This window comes from Apiotrichum porosum, assembly GCF_003942205.1.
Source record: "Apiotrichum porosum strain DSM 27194 chromosome Unknown scaffold_19, whole genome shotgun sequence".
Classification (NCBI taxonomy): domain Eukaryota; kingdom Fungi; phylum Basidiomycota; class Tremellomycetes; order Trichosporonales; family Trichosporonaceae; genus Apiotrichum; species Apiotrichum porosum.
This window is the reverse complement of record NW_021167126.1, coordinates 207,878-228,899: the sequence shown is the minus strand read 5'-3', so window position 1 is coordinate 228,899 and position 21,022 is coordinate 207,878. Positions and strand designations below refer to the sequence as shown.

At 58.2% G+C, this 21,022-nt stretch overlaps 6 protein-coding genes and 1 non-coding gene across 7 annotated transcripts; 2 read left to right on the top strand and 5 right to left on the bottom strand.

The window, feature by feature from the left end:
• Positions 1-346: 346 nt before the first annotated feature.
• Positions 347-2,550, top strand: EHS24_003902 (uncharacterized protein; the record flags this gene model as incomplete). Its single annotated transcript, XM_028619537.1, has 2 exons — positions 347-1,578; positions 1,623-2,550. The coding sequence occupies 2 exons, from the start codon at positions 347-349 to the stop codon at positions 2,548-2,550; spliced, it is 2,160 nt and encodes a 719-aa protein (XP_028472110.1).
• Positions 2,551-2,860: 310 nt separating this feature from the next.
• Positions 2,861-4,501, bottom strand: EHS24_003901 (uncharacterized protein; the record flags this gene model as incomplete). The annotated part of the gene is made up of 2 exons (XM_028619536.1): positions 2,861-4,258; positions 4,310-4,501. 2 exons carry the CDS (start codon positions 4,499-4,501, stop codon positions 2,861-2,863), a joined length of 1,590 nt encoding a protein of 529 aa, XP_028472109.1.
• A 5,854-nt stretch (positions 4,502-10,355) lies between these two features.
• On the top strand, positions 10,356-12,197 carry EHS24_003900 (uncharacterized protein; the record flags this gene model as incomplete). Its single annotated transcript, XM_028619535.1, has 5 exons — positions 10,356-10,603; positions 10,643-10,933; positions 10,987-11,137; positions 11,187-11,895; positions 11,950-12,197. The coding sequence occupies 5 exons, from the start codon at positions 10,356-10,358 to the stop codon at positions 12,195-12,197; spliced, it is 1,647 nt and encodes a 548-aa protein (XP_028472108.1).
• A 319-nt stretch (positions 12,198-12,516) lies between these two features.
• On the bottom strand, positions 12,517-12,639 carry EHS24_003899. Its single transcript has one exon. It is a non-coding gene; the product is annotated as a tRNA-Leu (tRNA).
• Positions 12,640-12,863: 224 nt separating this feature from the next.
• Positions 12,864-14,293, bottom strand: EHS24_003898 (uncharacterized protein; the record flags this gene model as incomplete). Its single annotated transcript, XM_028619534.1, has 7 exons — positions 12,864-12,974; positions 13,024-13,131; positions 13,180-13,395; positions 13,442-13,904; positions 13,972-14,023; positions 14,064-14,146; positions 14,190-14,293. 7 exons carry the CDS (start codon positions 14,291-14,293, stop codon positions 12,864-12,866), a joined length of 1,137 nt encoding a protein of 378 aa, XP_028472107.1.
• A 685-nt stretch (positions 14,294-14,978) lies between these two features.
• On the bottom strand, positions 14,979-16,894 carry EHS24_003897 (uncharacterized protein; the record flags this gene model as incomplete). Its single annotated transcript, XM_028619533.1, has 2 exons — positions 14,979-15,122; positions 15,206-16,894. The coding sequence occupies 2 exons, from the start codon at positions 16,892-16,894 to the stop codon at positions 14,979-14,981; spliced, it is 1,833 nt and encodes a 610-aa protein (XP_028472106.1).
• A 1,703-nt stretch (positions 16,895-18,597) lies between these two features.
• Positions 18,598-20,794, bottom strand: EHS24_003896 (uncharacterized protein; the record flags this gene model as incomplete). Its single annotated transcript, XM_028619532.1, has 7 exons — positions 18,598-18,698; positions 18,752-18,974; positions 19,025-19,746; positions 19,788-19,861; positions 19,911-20,491; positions 20,612-20,697; positions 20,752-20,794. 7 exons carry the CDS (start codon positions 20,792-20,794, stop codon positions 18,598-18,600), a joined length of 1,830 nt encoding a protein of 609 aa, XP_028472105.1.
• Positions 20,795-21,022: the final 228 nt, after the last annotated feature.

The following is a 21,022-nucleotide window of genomic DNA, read 5'->3' as shown; positions in this document are numbered from 1 at the left end:
ACGCATCACCAAGCCCGGTCAAACCGGCCGGTCACGGCCCGGAGATAGGCGGCATCCGGCGCATTCAAATAAGATCAATATAGCATTAGAACATGTCTAATGGATCTGTCGTCCGTGGTTACCAATCCATTTCAATATATTTGAATTACCTTCCACGTGGCTCCCACGCGACATCGGCCGAAAGCGGACGACCGTCGGCCGGCCGATCTGGCCCCACCCGGACACGCACGACGTCTCTTGACTCGAGCGTGGGGTTGCTTAGACAAGCAAATGCAATGGCAATGCGCAATGTAAACTCGCACAAAGCAATGTCAGTCAACGTTCGTTCACAACCACACACTCCACCATGACCGAAACACCAACAGTCAACTCGCGGCGGCCCGTCAACACGTGCATGAGATGCCGTCGTCTCAAGCTCAAGTGTGATCACGGCAGGCCCTGCCAGGGTTGCGTCAAGTCGAGCACCGTCGCAGAGTGCCAGTACACTCCCGTACAACGTGAAGACCGTTCGTCCCCAGAGTCTGGCTACCACTCGCCTCCCCCAGAGCGTAAGCGCAGACGCGCGGTGCGTGTCTGTTCTCGCTGTCGCCGTCTCAAGCTCCGTTGTGACCAAGGCAAGCCCTGCGCTTCGTGCGTCGGAGCAGGCGCAGTGGAAGATGGCGAGTGCGTCTACATGCGTTGGCCTGGCGAGGAGCCCAAGGTTGGCTCCACCCCACAGGATATTCAAGAGCTCCAGCAACGCATCAAGCTTCTCGAGTCGCAACTGGCATCCAGTAACCAGTCTTACCTGAGCCCCGACAGCATGTCCCACCACAGTCACGCCAGTCAGTCGGGCGCTTCAGTCCCGACCGGCCACTCGACCGCGTCGCACGATCCCCGTGTGCCGCACGCGCAAGACCTAGACATCCCAACGCTCCTCTCCCTGCTCCCGCCACCTGAGGACTGCCGTCGCCTCCTCAAGTTCTTCCTTAGCTTTGACCTCTTGTTCCGGCTTGTCCACACGCCCAGCTTCCTCCGACAGGCCGAGACGGTGATCACGGCCATCGATGTTGCACACTCGCAAGATTCTCCCACTACATCGCGCACAATCAGCCGCGCCCTCAATTTGTCATTGGGCTCGGGTGCTGCCTCGGCGATCAACTCGTCTGCCCATGGTGCCGACTCGGTCGACTCGGAGCCCATTGGCGGCCTGGATAACAGCAACCTACCTACCATCGCACTTGTCATTGCTGCCATTGTGTGCGGCGCGACCATCGCACCCCAGTACCACGCGAGCCCGCAAGACGCTCGCTGCTCCGAAGGCCACCTTCGACTCTTGTTGTGGACGGTCCTCAGCATGTGCGATTGCAAGTATCAAGGTGTCTCGCAGATCGATTACGTCCACGCACACGTGCTGTCCATCTACACCAACCACGCCGGCCGCGGCGGCGGGCCCCAAAAGTGCTGGCTTGCGTGTGGGCGCGCATACAATGCGGCTCTGCTCTGTGGCATCAACAAGGAGGACCGCGTCGTCAATGAAACTCAGTTTGAGCGGGAGATGAGACGCAGGCTCTGGTGGCATATCCTGCAGACCCGGCAGTGAGTAAACGCGAAGAAAGCAGAAGTGTACTGACATCGGCCAGTTTCGTTGCCGACCGTCTGCGTGTCGAAATCGAGCACGAGAACCACAACGTTCCCAGGCCACTCAACCTCACCAACGCGCAACTGGACATACTTGCTTTGAACCCACAAGCAACTGTCTTGCCATCTCCGCGGGATATTCTCACCGAATGGTCGTACGTTGACTCAAAACTGGACGTTCTCGTCATGCTGCAACGCCGTGACAAGATCATGGCCCGAACCGATATTCCCCTCGTGGACCGACTCGCCGCAGCTACCATGGTCGTCGAGGAGTATACCACCGCGCGCCCGCTTCACCAGCAAGGCCAAGCCTCTGTGGCAGCCAATCTCCCGTCGTGGGCACAAATGCAGGCTCACGTGAGCGACATTGCCTGCGCCGAAATGACGGTGCATTTGTACCGACCCCACTTTGGTTCCACCGATATGGCGTCCAACGGCGTCTCGATTGGCGCCTATGCTCTGACGCGCGGCGTGCAGGCGACCCAAGAACTCGTAAAGAGCGTCAAGGCGCTCACCCAAAGCGTCGTCTTTGGCTGGCTAGACTTGGACACGCCAATCTTTGCACTTTGGACCTGTGGCATGCGCGGTTTCACAGCCGGCCTCGTCCTCGCATTCTCGCTCATTGCCGACCCAGAAAACCCGTCCGCCGCCTCCCAGATGGCCGACTTTGAAGCCATGATCGGAATTCTTCGTTCGCGGCGTTCCCTTCCTGGTACGGCCGAAAGTAACGAGCGCGCCCTGGCTACCCTCGAGCAGCTGCGGCAAATCATCAAGGCCAAGGACCACTCGGTCCACGACCTCCTCGACCCGTACACGGGCAGGGCCGTGGACATGCCCCTCTTCATTCCGGACTTTGCCGTTGTCGAGTGGGTCGAGTGGGAGACTCTTTTCCAAGACCTGTTCCAAGATAGTACCGCTGTACCAGCGTAAGGAGACGCAGATAGTTATAATAATTGTGTGTAACGTTGAATGTTGTTTGTCATGGCGGTGAAACGCATGTGGAGCAAACTGCAGTGCCCCCGCCAAAAGTCAGTTGCAAAAACGTTGCGAGACCCGTCGACATTTGTGCCACCGTCAAATTCTCCCTCTCCCTACCGCTTCAAGGATTTGACAGCCACTGTACGATGCGCAATTGTAGTCATAAACCTTGGATTCTTCATAATAAAGCACTAATAAGGTACTTTCCTACAAACACTGACAGACACTACTATATGCACGCAACTCCCCTTTTTTAATTCTCCTAGTCCATGTCCTGGGGGTCGACGACAGTCGAAGCGAACTTCCTGGCCGACACCTTGCGGTGGAAGAGGACGTCGAGCTCGCGGTAGCTCCTGTTGCGCATCTCGGGGAGACCAAAGTAGGCGAGGGCGAGGCAGAGGGTGGCAGTGCCGCCCCAGACGTAGCCGCACTTGCCGGCAAGGTTCCAGCCGGTGGGGTTGAGCATCTGCGAGGCGAGGTAGATGCAGGGAATCTCGACAATGTAGTAGGCCGCGCGGCCGACACCGGTCGAGAGGGCACGGAGGTGGACGGACGAAGTCTCGGCAATGATGGTGTACGAGATGGGGCCAAGGGTGAGGGCAAAGGTGAACGAGATGATCACACCAAGACAAGCCTGAGCGAACTGGGCCTTGGACGAGCTCGAGGCAGTGGCAATGATACCGAGAGCGAAGAGGAAGACGGTGTTGACAAAGGTACCGTAGAGGTAGATGGTACGACGGCCGAACCAGGACGAGAGGAGCCACGAGCAGCCGACGGCGAACATCTGCAGGCACGAGGTGATGAGACCGAGCTGGAACGAGAAATCGGTGGACATGCCAGCCTGCTCGAAGAAGAAGACGGCCTGGTTGGCAATGAGGTTACCGGCAAGGTTCTGGCCAGCGTAGACGAGACAGATGATGGCAGTACGGCGCTTGTCGATGCCGCGGAAGAGGTCGAGGTAGGTAGGCTCGGCGGTGGTCTGGGTCTCAATCTCGACAGTGCGGACCATCATGGCAAGGGTGTCGTCGGTGTTCTGCGCCGACTTGCGGCCAAGACGCTCAATCGAACGGCGGGCCTGGTCGAGGCGGCCCTTGCGGACGAGCCACCAGGGCGACTCGGGCATGAAGATGAGGAGGATGAGCAGGGGAGTGGGGAAAAGCCACTGGAGGGCGAAGGGGATCCTGTAAGCCCACTCGTCGGTGCGCTGGTTGAGGGCGTAGGTGGAGGCACCAACAATGATCGAGCCAATGGCCCAGCACATCTGCAGGTAGGCGGTACAGACCGAGCGAAGGGCCAGGGGGGCAACCTCGGAGGCATAGGCGGGGCTGTTGGCGATGAAGAAACCCCATGGGACACCCTCAAGAAGCTGGCCGACGACAAGGACGGCGAGAGACTTGCCGAAGAAGCTGATGAAGATGGTGGCGTTCATGAGGACGAGGCCGACCATGGTGGAGATGCGGTAACCCCAGCGGTTGGAGATGGGACCACAGATGAAGATACCGAGGAGCGCACCGATCTGGCCGGCCATGGTGAGGGCCGACTGCCACTTGGTGGGGATGACCCATTCGTTGCTAGCCTCCAGGTAGACGCCGAACTCCTCCTTGAAGGAAGGCAAAGCCACAAAGTTACCGATAAGGAACATGTCAAACGACTCCATGACCTGAAAATGACAGTCAGCAAGGATTGCGATGTCTACCGGCAGACCACTTACAATGGTGAAGGACATGACGAATGCCCAGAAGCAGGCCATGGGGTAGGTGCGGACGGCCTCGAGCATGCCCATGCTGTGCTCCTTGGCCTCAGCCTCCATGGCCTCGCGCTCCATCTCAAGCTTGGTGGTCTCGGTGTTCTCCACTTGGTGGAGATCCGCCTTGGTGTCCTCGTAGACGGCGTTTGCAGTCATAATGGGCAGTGTGTGTTGTCGGTATTGGGGAGGGGGGAGGTGTTGTGTTGGGTAAGACGACGGGGCAAAGAAGGGCCCAGCTGGTGTTCTTTAAGAGGAGGAGGCCCGCCGAGCTTGATAGCGGGGGGCCGGGGCCGACAGCCGGGGAACGCTGGGGTGCATGTGATGCCCCATTTGGGCACCCTGCTGGCGAGTGTCCCTGTCAACCGGGGACTCCAAGTCTGAAAATTCCCGTTCGAACTGGCCGAGTTTCAAAGCTTTTTCGAACCTTTGGCCAACGGACAGCCCATGAACGGGAAGACCGGCTAACAAAGCACGTGTTCGAACGGGAATCTTGCCACTGGTGTGCGTGCCTTGCGGCGTTGCGACGGCCTACCGCGGCTTAAGCGGTGTGGAGACAGCCTGTGAGGCCAACGAGGTGTCCTGATTGGCAGTGCTGGCAGTCGGCGGATATCAGCAGGGCAGACAGCCTCGGCTGGCGGCGCGTTGACGGAGGAATGGCCCCATGTGTTGACCCATGTGCTCCCACCCCTTTTGTCATAATTCATCGCAACCGGCATCCGCCCCCGGCACATACGGTTCAGCCCCCTGTTTCTCTCTACGGTTGTTGGTTGCAGCGAGTGGAAATGGTTGTGCGGTAAACCGTCCAGGGCGAGCTGCAGGGCTTATTGTCTTTGCCATGTCCCCGCCAAAAAATAAAAAAATAAAAAATAATGGCTGTGCTCTCTCACACGGGCCGCCGGCGCGCAAAACAGTCTGTTCTAAACCCATTGCGGTCTCGTTATTTCGGGCTCGCAACGACTGTGCATTTTGACAAGTAGAGGCACATGGCAGACGTAGCGGCAATCTCTCGGGCGGAGATAGCGGACACAAAAAGATCTGCGTCCGGGCCGAGCCGGCCCGACGCCGGGTCATTGCCGCCGCGGGTGATCGAGTGGAGGTGTGCGCATACCATGGAAAACGGTGCTACTACAGGTCGCACTCTACTGTGGACAGTGTTTGCCGGCTCCATATCGGCGGCCGACACGGCCACAGCGTCTTCAGAGCTAGCCAGATGTGCACGGAGTACCGTACCAATGGTGACAGCCAGAGCAATGGCAGTATCCCCCACCAGTTGCTCGCTCCGTCGTCCGTTGGCAATGTGCCCAGGCCGGCCCGACACTAGACGCCGCAAGCGATACAGCCGATGGTGACGTCGCATGACTCTGATGGCATTGCCGCCCTCGAAGGTACTCGTGAACCTCGCCACACCTACGGAAGTACTGCAGACGTTCAGTAGATCAGTGGGGCAACGGAGTTTTAGGCAGAGAATAGCCCTGGCCTACATATGATCCTTTGGTCCGAACGGCAGTATGGCAGTGTCAACCGCCGCACTCTCCAATGGTTGCATTATCCCAAACATGCAGCTACTCTATGCATTTCCGGGTGTCATTCAGGACGGTCATTTCAAACAAGAGCCTCCCAACTCAACTCTACACTCAAGTCTCATGTCATGTGCTCGCTCCGCACCAGGCTGTGGGTCGTCGCCCGCAGTGATGGTCCGCTCCCCCACCTTGAGTGGTCACGAGGACTGTCTCCGGGGGTTCCCCACAAGGCTACCACGACTGATGTTGACGAGGAAAGCCCCAGCCGTCATGGCGGGGGGCAATGCCTCACACCAGCAGGTGGAAGACTTTTGAGGAACGGTGAATCAGCTGCATTGCCACGCATCCCGTGTACTATGCTGAAGGAACTGACTGTGGGGTACACAGTCGACCACTGGACTTGGGCATCCCCCACCATGATGACGTCTCAATTTGGGCTTATGGGAGGTGTGAATCTATGCCCGCCGTTGTCCTTCAACAACGCCAGACATGTAAGTACTCCTCCGTCCGTCGAACCACCTCCAGTTCCTAATTCATGGGACCCATTTTGGGGCGGAGCCAGGTCACTCTCTTGCTTTGAGAGCGTGGTTGGGGAACACAAGCACCCTGCCAAGCGCACCAGGTCCCACAGAAGCATTGAAGCACCAACCTCCCGGTCCAAACTTCTCGGTTGCTGTGAATAAACTTAGTGCACGCCACAGTTCCAAAGGTCCGGTTGTTAGCCACTTTGCGCTGTGGGAACAATCTCACATTGACTGGCATGGTTTGAGATCGCTGTGCTACCCCACCCACTTGTGCGGGGCCTACGGGGGCCTCGTCGCATCATATCATATCCATGTCACCAGCAAAGGCGCAGTTACAGCAACATGATTGTCCACGCGGTCGCCAATTCACGCCAAGCCCTAGCCCAAGACAGAAAGAAACAAAAAGACAAACAATCGCGATTGCCGACAATGCCAACGCGGTAATCGTGCGGAGGGGCACTGCATGGAGGGTCATAGGGGACGAGGCCCGGCTGTGAAGAGCCTGTATATTACGACATCCGTGTCCATGACGGCCTGCCCCGGCAGTCTGTCCGGTACCGGCAAAAATGACTTGCCCGGCTAGTTGGCCGTCAACAGGCAGCGCAAATAAGGAGACCGATAGCCTGTACATACGCAGTTCACCAGCGCGTCATCATATAAGAGCAACTGAAGTGGCTGTCGTTTGTTAACAGTCCCCAGGCCTTAAGCGTCGCTGCGTCGTGTCCAGTAGAGTCCGGCTGATCCCAGTGGACGGAATGTCTCACAGTCGCAGGCATGTCGTCTGAGCCGATGGTGTCGTGACCATGCTATACCACTTCGGAATTGGCGTCGAAGCGAGGCCTCTGCACCGGAAGGCGGCGTCAACAGAGGGCCCATGCTTTGTAGCACTGTCTTGAGTTCCATGTGTCATCCTGGTTCCCCGGTGGCTGCGAGCGGGGCCCACTCCCATACATTCCATGCATCGATCGAGGGGGTTCGTACATGATCAAGGCTCATAACATAATCCCAGGCCTCGCTGGCCCGCTGGTCCCGGTTTCCCCCCAATATACTGTATAAGGCCTGGGAGTCGGTTGATGTTGGTGGCTCGAGCTGAGGTACCAACTCCAGCCGAGTCAGCCCATGTGCCGAAACTGGATTGCCAAGCTTTTCAGACCTCCACTACACCATGTGGTGGTGTGACGAGCAGCCAGACCCTGCGCACTCTGGGACTTGGCAAGAGGCGTGTGCACCGCAGGCGCGCAAGCAGGTACACTTGATGGCCTGGATGCCTGTGCGTATGCTGTTGGGCCATCTGAGATCTGAAGACAAGCGAACGCCTCAGAGCGCACAGCTCGACCCGTCCAGGCAAGCGTGTTTCGATCAGAGCAGTGTCAATTGTTGGATTAGGATATTGCCAAGTAATGCGGGTTTCTATTGTCAAGTTCCCCTCATTAGAGTCCCCTGCTGCGTGGTGCTGCTAGACTTCCCTTTCGTCGGTCTCTCTATTGATTTCTAAATATCGTCAGTAGTACTTTACCTCTTCAAGAGAGTACCTTACTGTAAATCTCCTCTTCACACAAATCTCTGAAAATTAGAGTTGCTGGCTCGCTCCATAATTCGGCCGCCCGAATTCTGCAACAATGAGCTCGATTTGAAGTTTCCATCTTGAACCGCCAACGTGATCAGTAGGATGTTTGGTAGACCTGTAGCGGAATTCTGAAGCCAAAGGCCTTCTTGATGTGACCGGAATCCCAGCACAGCCATCAGAGCCTTGTCCCGCAATACTAACACCGTGGCCAATGGTTGGCTGCTGGTGAAGATCGCTGAATAAATGCAATACCTTTTAGCACCCAGCAGCCAATGACCGTACAGTACTTGCATATATACCTGTCTCGCAACGGTATATTGTTCTTGCTCCGCCTCAAGGTCTGTCCCTGTCATTATGTATCACGTTGGTCAACACATATCGATAATCGATTCCAGTGAGTGGTTTTTAGAGCCGCAACAAACAGCACGTAGCCGTTTATGACCGTGAACACTACCCACAGGGGAATGGTTATGTGGTGTTCCCTGCGAAGCCGTGGGAACCTGTAAGGTTGAGATACATTCTCCATGCTGAGGGAGGCATACATTGGACTCACGCTACCGTTGTCACTCGGGTACAGTATTGTGGATCGGTCAAAATAATTTCCAACGTGTCGTGTGTCGTGTGATCAATTAAACTGCCATCTGGGCTGGCACCTGGTCAACAGCTGACAGCCATATTGTATGCAGTTTGTTTAGCCTTCCTTAAACCTTCCGCAAGGGCTCACGCGATGCCCATGCCTATATGCCTTGTTTTCCGGAACCCGGACGAGGGCAAGGGCAACGTGTTGGCAAGCCCGCCAACCAGCATCGCGTTAGGTGTATCCGGCGGATAGGCCTGTGGTTGAACATGGGCGTTTCGAGACGAACGTCGACCAAGGCCTCGAGGATTATTATTAAGGGGTGTTATTAGGGGGTGTTGTTAAGTCTTTTGTCTGAGCCCTAGGCCCCAATGTCTTGCTTTTACGGGTCATGACGGACGCTAGTGACAGTCTTGTACTGTACTGTACTGTACTGTACTCCACCTTGAAACCGCAGACGGGTGGCCGGTTGTCGGCAACCGTCTCGCTCGTTTGTCAGTTATTGCCATCCCCATCACATCACCTCTCACCCCCACCCAGCCGCAGTCTGGAGACGGGCCGCGTTGTTCCAGTTCTTGTCGTTGGGGAAGCATCGGTCGACAACGGCCACTTACGGCCCTTCTCACCCCTGCGCATGCACAAGTCAGCCCTGGTTCATGGTCGCGGCGCAACTCAAACATGCCAGCTGCTTGGAATGGCGGAGGCCCCGTGGAATCTCGACCACGTCAGTGTGGTCGGTACCGGCCGCCGGTAGGCCGCCAGTCGCGGCGAGTCGAGTTGCGACTACTTAAGGCACAACGCGTTGCCTGACGCGATACGCGATGCTCCCCCGCAAGGCAGATGCACAATGCATCTCCAGTCGGCTGGGGCGAGCGTGTACGATGGCTGCGAATCACCTCATTCTTTCGCATTCTCGGTAGACGGTTCTGCCAAGGCTGTGAGCGCCGGCAGTGAACGGCTCCACGGCCAAGCTATTAGCTCGGCCCAGCCGGTTTCGGTCTTCATCGGATGCAGATTAACGCCACCGCGAGAACACCGGAAATGAATGCGCCAAGAAGTTTTTGGCTCGAGGGCAGTGGAGCCGAGTCGAGATGGAAGTACCTCTGCAGTTGGCGATCTTCCGGCAAGCCATACTTCCATACGAAGCCATGGGTGGGGCGTCAGTGGCAGACGGCAGTGAGATCGGTGGCTTGGATGCTGTTGGAGCCATAGAAGACGTCGTGTGCTTGCTCGTTGCCTCTGTGGGAGGTGGAGCAGAGGGGGCGAGCAAGCGGCGGCTGGAAGAGGCCGAATTACATTTTAATTTTCAAATTGACCCGGCCGCCTGCGGCTGGGTGGGCCGGGCTGGTGGAACCGGCGGCAAGCAGCCCTCCCCTCGCTCTCCCTCTCCATCTCCAGAGGCCTCACGTCGCCTCTCGTCTTTCGGCCGCCATTCCAAGCTGCTTGTGGCCTGGCCCCTGTGGCCGTCGTCACGGCCCTGTCGACGCTGGAACCAACGTCCCATTCAGTCCCTGTAACGGAGGCTCGGTGATTCCGTGTTTTCCTAGTCGTGTGCCCGTCAATATGGTCGGCTGAGCGTTTTCCGCCAACCACAAGGCTCTGGCGTGGCGTGCTTTAATGCGCAGTCCCCTCAGCGCGGTATGCGATGCAAATCGGCTGCCAGTCTACGAGCTGGCGTACACCGAGATGGCGCATGGCGTGATAGGGGTATACGCGACGAGGCACACAAAGTCTTTCGGCTCAAAAAGTCTGCAAAACCGTTTCCACAACAACAACAGCACCACCCAACCCCCCCGTTACTCAACTCATACACACACCAAACATGGTGGACGTGACACCAGCCAACAGCTCCGAGAAGGACCTAAAGCCTGCTTCCGTGCAGGACGGCTCGTTTGACACCGAGGACCAGGGATTGCTCGAGGTCTATGGCGTTGGAGGTGTCGGCCGCACCAAGCGTCGACTGACGGCCCGCCATGTCACCTTCCTCGGTTTTGGCGGAGGCATCGGCACTGGTCTCTTCCTGGGAACTGGTTCTGCGCTGGCCAAGGCCGGCCCTGCTGGTCTTCTTCTGTGAGTGCTGTCGGTCACGGGCTTTGTCTGACGCTTCAGGGCGTACATCATTGTCGGAGCCATTCTGTGGTGCGTCATGGAGAGCATTGGCGAGCTTGCCTCTCTGATTCCCCAAGCGGGCACCTTTCCTCACTTCGCCACCCGTTTCGTTGACCCCGCTCTGGGATTCACTCTCGCCATCAGCTACGGATACTGCTACACGGTTTCTATTGCGTCTGAGGTTTCGGCAGCGGCTCTCCTCGTCTCGTTCTGGAGTGACATTACGCCCGCCGTGACAATTACCGTTGGCCTGGTCTTGATCTTTATCATCAACATTGTCTCTGTCCGATAGTAAGTGCATCATCGTAGAACAATGGCGTTCTGTGGCTGATACGGAACCCCAGCTACGGCGACTCGGAAGTGGTGGCGTCGTCGATCAAGGTCCTGTGCTTCATTGGCCTCATCTTCGTTTCGCTGGTTATTACTCTGGGCGGAGCACCAAACCACGACCGCATCGGTTTCCGTTACTGGAAGGACCCCGGAGCTTGGACGGACGTGAGTCATGGAAGCTCGTTCCATCACCCTTTTGCTGACTTCCTTTCAGTACAACGGTATCACGGGACCCACTGGCCACTTCCTCGGCTTCTTCAGCGCCTTTATCAACGCCTCGTTCTCGTTCATCGGTGTCGAGACTGTTGTGATCGCTGCCGGTGAGACCGCCAACCCCCACCGCTCGATCCCCAAGGCTACCCGCCGTGTCACCTACCGTATCATGTTCTTCTACGTGATCGGCGCCCTTCTCATTGGTATGATCGTTCCTTACGACAACGAGCAGCTCTCCAACGGTTCGGGCAACGCCAGCGCGTCGCCGTTCGTCATTGCCATCCAGAACGCGGGTATCAAGGCCCTGCCGTCTATTGTCAATGCCTGTGTCCTCATTTCCGCCTGGTCCGCCGGCAACTCGTACTGCTACGTCGGTGCGCGCATCATCATGGCCATGGCTATCGACCGCCAGCTTCCCCAGTGCTTTGCCACGGTTAACCGCTGGGGTGTCCCCCACTGGGCCGTCATTGCCTCCTTTGCGTTTGGCCCCCTCGCCTACCTCAGTCTCGGTTCAGGCGGCCCTGCTGAGGCATTCAACTGGATCCTCGTCCTGTCCACTCTGGCCGGTCTCCTCGCCTGGATGACCCTCTGCATCGCCTACATCCGCTTCTACCGCGGTGTCCAGGTGCAGGGCATCGACAGGTCTACCTTCCCTTACCGCGGACGTTTCCAGCCCTACACCGCCTGGTTCGGCACCATTGGATCTCTGAGTGAGTTTCTTTTGGCCTCATGTTTGTGTTCGAGAGCATGCGCTAACCCTATAGTCATCATCCTGTTCAGCGGCTTCAGTGTGTTCCTCAAGGGCAACTGGAGCGTCTCGGACTTTATCGCCAACTACATCGGCCTGCCCATCTACATCATTCCCTTTGTTCTCTGGAAGGTCTTTAAGAAGTCCAAGTTTGTGCGCGCTAGCGAGATGGACTTCAAGTCGGGTCTCTGGGACCCACGCGACGCTCCCGAGGAGCCCGAGCCGACCACCTGGTGGGGCAAGTTCATCGACTGGCTGTTTTAGTAGATTTTCGGGGTAGGATTTTGCCGGGTTTTATAAATTTAGACATGTTAGATTTGCACGATAGCGACAGTGTGGATATCAGCAGCAGATTAGGTCGGAGGTAGCTGACCTCCGCGATGTGGCCCACATGCGACACATGGTGGCGGCGGCGGCGGTCATGGCTTAGTCGCTGTCAAGGGAAAGACTATCTATGTATGGCGAGGCGTCGAGCACTGCCGGGTGATCTCAGATTCTCCATCACCTCCGCTGTCTTCCTACACCTTTCGCAATCCTCCCAGACGTCCAAAAAGCTTGGCTTGGGAGGCAATGAAGCCCCTTCTGACGAGAGTGGGATTCGAACCCACGTCCGAAGACTGCGGATTGACACATCTTCTTCACGAAATTGAGAAGAGGGAGTGGAACAACCTTAACACAGCGCCTTAGACCGCTCGGCCATCTCGCCGATCGTGTCTGTTCCCCGGTCTGCTGTGTGTGTATGCATAGCGAGATGCCTGTGCATGCATAGCGCAATGTGTGGGCTGGAGATTTGGCCTGTAGTAAATGTAGAGGGAGCTTGGGAGCCAGCAGGAGCTTGAGAGCGGTTGCAAGGCAAGGGACGGCATATGTTACTTGGCTATACAATTCATCATCATTGAACTAACTGCAGACTCTCCCTCCCCTCTTTATTTACTGGTCAAACACGAGGATCGGCTTGATGACCTTGCCCGAGTGCATGTCTTCGAGCGCCTGGTGCATCTCCTTCCAAGGATAGGTCTTGACGATACGGTCCACCGGGAACTGTAGTGTAAGCAAGACTTACGAGCATTTGCCAACGCTTCCAACTTACCTTGCCCTGCTTGTGAAGCTCGACCAGACGAGGAACGAGACGGTGCGGAGAGTCGTTTCCTTCAACGCATGCTTCGATGCTGCGGAGACCGAGCAGAATGTCGTTGAACTGAGGCCGTCAGTGAACGCCCCATGTACGGGCTAGGTTGGGACTTACGCCGACGCTGAGCTCTCCGGGAGAAGAGCCAATCTGCACCATACGGCCGCGCATCCCAAGCGACAAGAAGGCGTCCTTGGCTGCTGCCGGGTGTCCTGTGCACTCGATAACAAAGTCGACGCCACGCCCGTCGGTTAGTCGGCGGGCTTCCTCTGGCGTCGTCGTTCCAGAAAGAGACTTTGGGTTGACCGCATGGGTAGCCCCGAGCTCTTTCGCCTGGAAGAATTAGCCTTCGTCTTCTGGCCCAGAACACAGGACACACCAGCTTGAGACGCTCCTCGTTGATGTCAACGACAATAATAGTCTTGGCACCAATCGAGGCGGCGGCGAAAAGCGCAGCCATTCCGACGCCACCGAGGCCGCTGACAAGGACGGTGTTGTGGGGCTGAACGTTGGCGGCGTTGAAGACACCTCCTGCACCGGTCTGCAGTCCACAGCCAAGGGGAGCAAGAGTCTTGACGTCGGTGCCCTTTGGCACGACGACACAGGACGACTCCTTCACCAGCGCATGGCGGGCAAAGCTCGACTGGCCGAAGAAAGAGCCTTCGACTGGCTTGCCCTTCAGGTTGCCATCGCCAAGAACGCCGACAGCGGGGTTGCCGCTGGCACGCTGCTTGAGGAAGTTGATCGGTGTCCAAGTGTCACAAGCATACGTCGCCCCAGTCTTGCAGGGGTCGCAGTCTTCGCAGCAGGCGAAGGAGAGAAGCACGAGCTCACCCGGCTGGCTATGTTGGTGTCAGTGACCATGTTGGATGCAGTTGGTGACAACCAGGTGACAACCCGGTGACTCACAGACGCCCGGCCTTCGCGCCAGCCTTGACGACGTAGCCTGCACCCTCGTGGCCTGTCGGATGAGCCAGCTGCCCCCCATCACCTCCACTCACCGAGGATAACAGGGAACTTGTTATCGGGGAGATGACCGCTAGCAACGAGGAGGTCCGTGTGACAGATACCACTCGCCACCATTCTTTGCTTGTCAGTTCCACATCCGACTCCACAGGCGTACTCACTCGATCAAGACCTCATCTTCGAGGGGGTCGTCCAGAGTGACATCGCGGAGAACGAAGGGGCCGTTCAGTTCGTCCACGACCCAGGCCTGTGTTTGCTGCGGCATCTTTGTTGTAATGAGGTATGCGGGGGGAAGCGGGGTTGATCACTGATCACTGATCACTGTCCCTCACTCCAGGTGGACTCGCGATATATGTATCCCATCCGGACTGTCCGGGGCCGAGTCGCGTCATGCTGGAGCTTCATCCCTTGCCAACACCCGACACCCGAACAGCACAGCGTGACCGCCACACGCACCAGAGAGCAAATGCCACCCGACCCGAGCGAGAATGAAATGGCCACATGACGCCCCCCCGATTACGTTAGTGTCGTGTTGCGTGCCTGGGGTGGTGGGTTACATGACCGATCGTCCGTGGATCACCGCGGGGTTTGCGGGGGCAATTGCACCCGCAGTTTATCCGTCCCGGTGATTTCATTTTTGGGACGGTTCTCCCGTGTCTTTTCCGATAACGTGGCACCGTGGAGCGTAGCCTACGGCTGGTGTCGGCGTCACATTTGGTGGTAGCATGCACGGCACGCGGTATTACAACAGAGGCATCGCTACAATCCCCTCCCCTCCCCCTCTTCAAAGCGTCGCCGAAACGCCCATGGATGTCTTCCTGCCACGACCCCATCCAAAGCCCCCCTTCTTCTTCTGTGCGACCGTCTCCTGAGCCCCGACCTCGGCGAGGCGCTGGCAAGCTGCGCAGCTAGCATGGTACATTCCGCGGTTGGCATCCTCGACGTGAGTACTATGCGGTGGTGGCACGGAGCCACGACAGGTACTGTCCGGTAGTGGCGGCATTTCCGGCGCCGTGGGCGAGCTCGCCAGGGCCGCTGCCACTGACGTCGCCGTTGTGGTACGCGACAGAGACGTGGTGCGTGAATGGGTTCTGCTGTCGTTTGTATCCACAGATGACCGCGTGTCGCCGTCACAACCACCACCACCACCGCCGCCCTTGCTGCTTGCTTGGCGCACCGACTTGCCCTTTTTGCTGGCGGCAGCCTTGTCGCGGCGCCGCTTCCACGCTTCGGCCATGCGCTCGCACACGGGACAGCCGTCTACAAAGTTGCCCTTGTCGGCTTCGAGACGGTGGCCTGTATGTGGCTGGTCGAGAAGCGCTCGTTCGCCCTTGACTTTGGAACAGCCGCTCTTGTTCGAGCTGGCTCCGATGCTGGGTGCCTTGCTGTGCGTCATGCTCGGCGCTATGCTGGGTGCCATGCTAGGTGTGATGCTGAGTTTGCGCGGCAACGACTTGGCCGTCCTCTCGCTGCTGCCGCCGATAGCGACCAGTGGGGAAGCGCAATCGCCCTCGAGCGACGGTTCAAGTTCAGGGCCTGTGGGCCCACTGTCCGAGCTCATACTCTTGTCGGCAGTGCTCTTATGGCTGTCATTTGTCGGTACCGGTTGCAGAGGTAGGAAGGGGTGAAGTGGTGGTGTGAAGACGCTCTCATTGAAGCTGGTGGAACTGAACCCTCCGGAACTGTACAGGCTCCCCGAAGCGGCGCTCGTCTGGCGCTCCAGGTGTGCACCTTCAGTAACGGGAGCGACCTGTGGAGGTGGACTGGATACAAGTACAGGTGGAGTAGCCACCTGCGTGACCCGCGGAGGCGTTGGGAGAACTGTCTCCTTGACCCCGACGTACGACGAAGGAGGTGGTGGTGCGGGAAAGAACTTGGCGAGGGGCGAGCGTGCGGGCGAGTACAGTGTTGTAGGCGACGATAGGTTGGTGCCAGGTAAAGCGGCGGTCGGAGATGCCTGGGGCGGCCACGGCGACCCGATTGCGGAAACGAAACTGCGAGGGGTGTTGAGTGTGGACGAGGTGGTTGTCGGGGTTGTTGCAGTAGAGCTGGAGCCCCGGCTGATGCAGGCCCGCTGTGGGGCAGCAGATCCTGATGCTGCACTCGCCCAGTGAAGGGTTGTTGGGGTGCATGGTGCTGGCTCGATCCGAATGCCGTCGCCGGTGGGCTCGATCCGGAGGACACGGCGCCACTTTGGGTGGGATGAGGTTGGACGCGTCGCTGACTCTCGCCTGCCTGTGCTTGCTGTCTCAGAAGAAGGCAAATCGGTCTCACTGCCGCCAAATGTCCCGCTACCAAACGTGCGACAGCTGTCGAAAGAGGAGGACCGTGATTTGGTCGGCGGTTGTGGGAAGAGGTTCAGAAAGTCGCCGTCGAGAGTGTCGTCCAGAGTGCCAATGTGACCAAACGATTCCTCTGATGATCCGTGACGGCCAGGATGGAATGTATCCAGAAGAGGGTGCCCGCGTGTCTCCTTCTCTGCTCCCTTCTTTGGTAAATGTAGTTCATCGTCCACCTCCAGAATGGCAGCGAGCTCATCCGCAAAAGAGTCCTCGTATGCTGGAGGAGCGCCGAAAAGCGAGTCGGGTCGAGACCGCCGTCGGCGCTCGGCGACGAGCTCGTTGACGACATGGCATTCGGCGAGCAAGTGGGTGGAGGTCTCGTGAATGGGGCAGTATGTTGTGGAGCCCATCGCGTCTGACCCTGACGAATGGACGCCTGGTTTTGGACTGTCGCTGGTCCTTGCTGGACGGCCCCTCAGCGCCTGAAGCGTGGCGAGGAGCGCCGCCGGGTCGATGCCCAGCTCCAACAGACGGTCATCGGCGAGGTGTGGTGCTTCATGGGCGCAGTGTGTGTCGATGGCCATGGGTGGCGATGGGAAACTTGGTACCAGCTCAAACTTCTGCATGCACGTTTTGATAAACTACTGCATCGCACCGCCATGTTGGACAACTGCCGTTCCCGTGTCTTGACACGGTTGGTGCGGGTGGCGCTCATGTTCCATGGGCCGCCAGGCCGTCGTGTGACGACGCTCGTCCGTGACGTATGGGAATGAAAGAAAACGGCCAGCCAGTTGGGTCCATGGCTGTTGTAGTTGCAGGCAGGCCGCTCGGGTGCTGCGCCGCTGGTACGCCGGACCCCTCATTCCGCGCTCCCGAGAGAGTCGAAGTCTTCGAGTGCCAGCCAAGGTGCCCGTTGTGCCGCGCATGACAGAGGGTGTGTCAGTCCGCTGGCGCCATCCCGTTCCGCCGTAGCGGTCACACTTCATTTATCGCACACAGTGATCACTCCTGTAAGCAAGCATGTGCGTGGACGCTATTGATACTGCATTGCACAGTTGCATGTACCCTTGTGCGCGACGACACCAGAAGCAGACTGCAAAGAAACGGCCCGGGTTTGCCTCGATGGACGATGGATGGGGTTTGGAGCATGGAGCTCGGAGTGTGAATTGCAGTCCCGCGTTCTTGGCATCCGCAGTACCCTCCGCCCTTGCTGTAGCTTGCTATTGACGCTGGTACGCTGAAACGCTCCTCCCCACCCAAAGCAATTGGCTAGTAGCTGATCAGCTGGACGGCATCAGGTTTTGGGAGTGGTCTTGGTGCTGTGTCTGACATTGGTTTGCCAAGCCGCGCGCTTGCCTCCGAGGTTAGCCATGTACGTCAAGAGTCTGCAAGTAGAGCACGTACAGCAGTGCCGCTGGTGTACACCTGTGCTTCCTTGCTGGGGGTAGGGGCCTCGAAACTGACTCGGGAAGCACATAATTGAACCGATTTGATGAGGTACAGCGGTAAGTGGACGGAGGGGATTCCAGCGGCAGCGGGAGATCAGGGATCGACAGAGATCTCGCTGGATGGATGTGGCCTCCTCGATCAAATGGTCCCAATGGCCCAATGGTGAGTGCGCTAGACGCTTTCCAAGATCACAGATTGGATGTAACGCGTCCCATGTACCCATCTAGAGACTGGTATGTAGACGAGTGGTCCCGCTCCAATCGACCGGCCATGGTCGTGGGTGCGCCGATCAGCGATCAGTGGTTTCCTCCTACTACAGTACGCAGATCTGGGACATTCATAGTGTCACGATGGTGCCTGCCTTTGAGATCACGTCAGACTGGGGGCACCGTACCACCGTACCACCATCAGCCTGCTGGCCTGCTGGTCATGTATTCGTCTGCAGCGATTCGGCGCCCCTAAAACTCAAACCAAAGGAGCAGTAGGCGGGACAAGGCAGTTGGTGCTGCTGGCCAGCTGAATGTGTAAGTGCGGTCCGGTGGCCGGTGACAGTCAAGTGATGCCGCCGGGCCAGTCTTTCGAGCGGAACCGGAGAATGGACTGGTTCAAATCTAAGCAGAGACGCGACCATTCCGAAAGGTGACACGCGTCCCATGGTGCCAGGACGCCACATTGAACGGGAGGGACGAGCGAGACATGTACCTGAATCCCGTGCCGTCCTGCTGTTGACACCCATTCTGCTGCACACACATTGTGGGAAGTCTCTACCGACTTCATGTCTGCTGTGTCTAGAACCAAGATAGTGTACAAATGCTCTGCTCCTTTCTTTTACGCCTTTCTAAAGCTTGGCCTTGGGTGCCTCCGCCATCTTCTTGTTGTACGCCTCAATAACAAACGTCTTGACCTGGTCCTTCAGGATCTTTTGGTTGGCGTTGCGGGCTATGCACAGCGTCAGTGAAATCCTCTTGTCGCGATAGGTTGAGTGCACTCACGAAGCGGCTGCTGGCTGACGACGACAATGACAGGGCGGGCAGGGTAGCGCAGCTTGCGCTCGGCGGCCGCCTTGATCTCCTCGCCAGTGGCGTGGACGCCAGGTGCGAGGGTGACGGCCACACCGACCAGCTCGCCGAGCACCTTATCAGGGATGGGGACGGCCGCGGCGTCAGCGACGCGCTTGTCATCGTAGATGGCGTTCTCAACCTCGGCGGACGCGATCTGTGACACTGTTAGTTGACATAAAGTGAACCACCACTGCATGAACTCACGTTCTCGCCGCCACGGATGATAACGTCCTTGGCGCGGTCACGGATGTGGACCCAGCCGTGCTCGTCGACAATGGCCATGTCGCCCGTGTTCAGGAAACCGTCGTCGTCAATGGCCTCGGCAGTAGCCTTGGGGTTCTTGACGTACTCCTTCATGAGGTTGGGTCCGCGGGCAAACAGAAGGCCCATCGTGCCCGCAGGAACCTCCTTGAAAGTTTCGGGGTCCACAATCTTGATGTCGGAGACGGGCTGGGTCTTGCCGACGCACTCTGGACGTTCGACATAGTCCTGGCCAACAATGGCAGCATGCTGGCCGTTGGTCTCGGTCATACCGTAGCCGTGGGTGATGCTGGCGGCAGGCCAACGCGAATTGATCTCGGCGGCGAGACGCTGGGGAGGAGGGGCTCCGCCGTAGTTGACACCGAGAATCTCGTGGTCGGTGGGGAGGAGGCCCGACTGCATGACCGCAGTAACAATGGCCGGGACACCACCGATGACGCGAATCTTCTCGTCCTGCATGAGCTTGACTGCCTCCTTGACACTCCAGTAACGCATGAACACCATCTTGTGGCCCATGAGGAAGGCACGGATGAGCCAAGCAAGCGTTCCCGTGCAGTGGAAGAGGGGGACAGCAAGAAGAGCGACGCCCTGCTCAGGAGGAGGGTTGTGCGACTTCCTGGCAGTCTCAACGTCGCCACCGGCGCGCATGATGGCACGGGCAGTCGCTGTTTGGGGTTAGCTAACTGTGCCACTAGGAACAACTCACGGATGGATGCCGAGATGACGTGCGAGAGGGTGCCACGCTGAGTGGTGAGGACAGCCTTGGGGAGCGAGGTGGTGCTGCCAGAGTGTCAGCGGCAAGATACCAAGGTGTTCCTCCGTTACTTACCCCGATGTGAAGAAGATGATGGCGTCGCTCTCAGGGCCGAGGCTCTCGAGGCCAGTTCCCTGCTCGACCTCGCTCACAAGCTTGGCAGGGGCCACGGGGGTGATGAGCTCGCTGACCTCGTGGCGCACGGCGGCGGGAAGGTGAGCGATACTGGACCAGCAGTACACCTCGCCGACCTTCTTCTGCTTCAGAGCAGCCCGGCCAATGCCGCCGAGAACGTTGGCAAGGTTGGCGTCGACAAACACGACCTCGGGCTCAGTGAGGGCCAGGCAGTGCAGCTGAGCATCGGGGTGCAGAGTCGAGTTGAGGAGGACGGGAACAGCACCAATGAGGTGACAGCCAACAAAGGCAGCGACCCACTCGGCGCTGTTGATACCACCAATGGCGACACGGGTGCCGACACCCGCACCGCGAGCACGCAGCCAAGCGCCGATGACATAGCCCCTACGGAGCATCTCACCGTACGAGACGTGCTCACGCTCCTCGTGCGTCGCAGGCAGGGGGAGGGGCGACGAGACGAACTCCTGGTTGGCAAACTGCTTCATCCTGGGCTCGATGAAAGCACGCCAGTGGGGGTCTTGCTGTGAACTGTCAGTCTCGGAAATAGAGCCGGCGGAGGTGCCGGGGGGGTGATCGTCCTTTTCGCCGGCGCGCGAACAGGCGTGCTCGCCAGCAGCAGCGCCCAGTGATTCACCACTCACGTGTTTCCAAGTACGGAGCTGGCGACCATTGAGCTCAAAGGTCTCGATCTCGAAGATGGTGCCCGGCTGGCACAACAGGCTGTCACCTGCAGACACAAGTTAGTGACATGGTGACACGCTCTGTGCGCTGGGTGACTCACACTCGTCAATGGAGGGCTGGTTCACAATACGATTTGCTGACATGGTGTATGCGAGTATCGATGAATGGGTAGCTCCAAGATGGCCTTTGCCGTCTTAAGCACGAGACCTGGCGCCCGTCGTTGAGAGAGCGACGGCCGTATGGTCTCCAAGGCCATGCTCGGCGGGGGGCTCGGCATTGCGGAACATGGTGGGAACCCGCGGGGCCGTACTGGCCGGCCATGCGGTTCCTGGGCCGGAATTCTCCATCCCGGCGTTGCCCCGCACCATCCC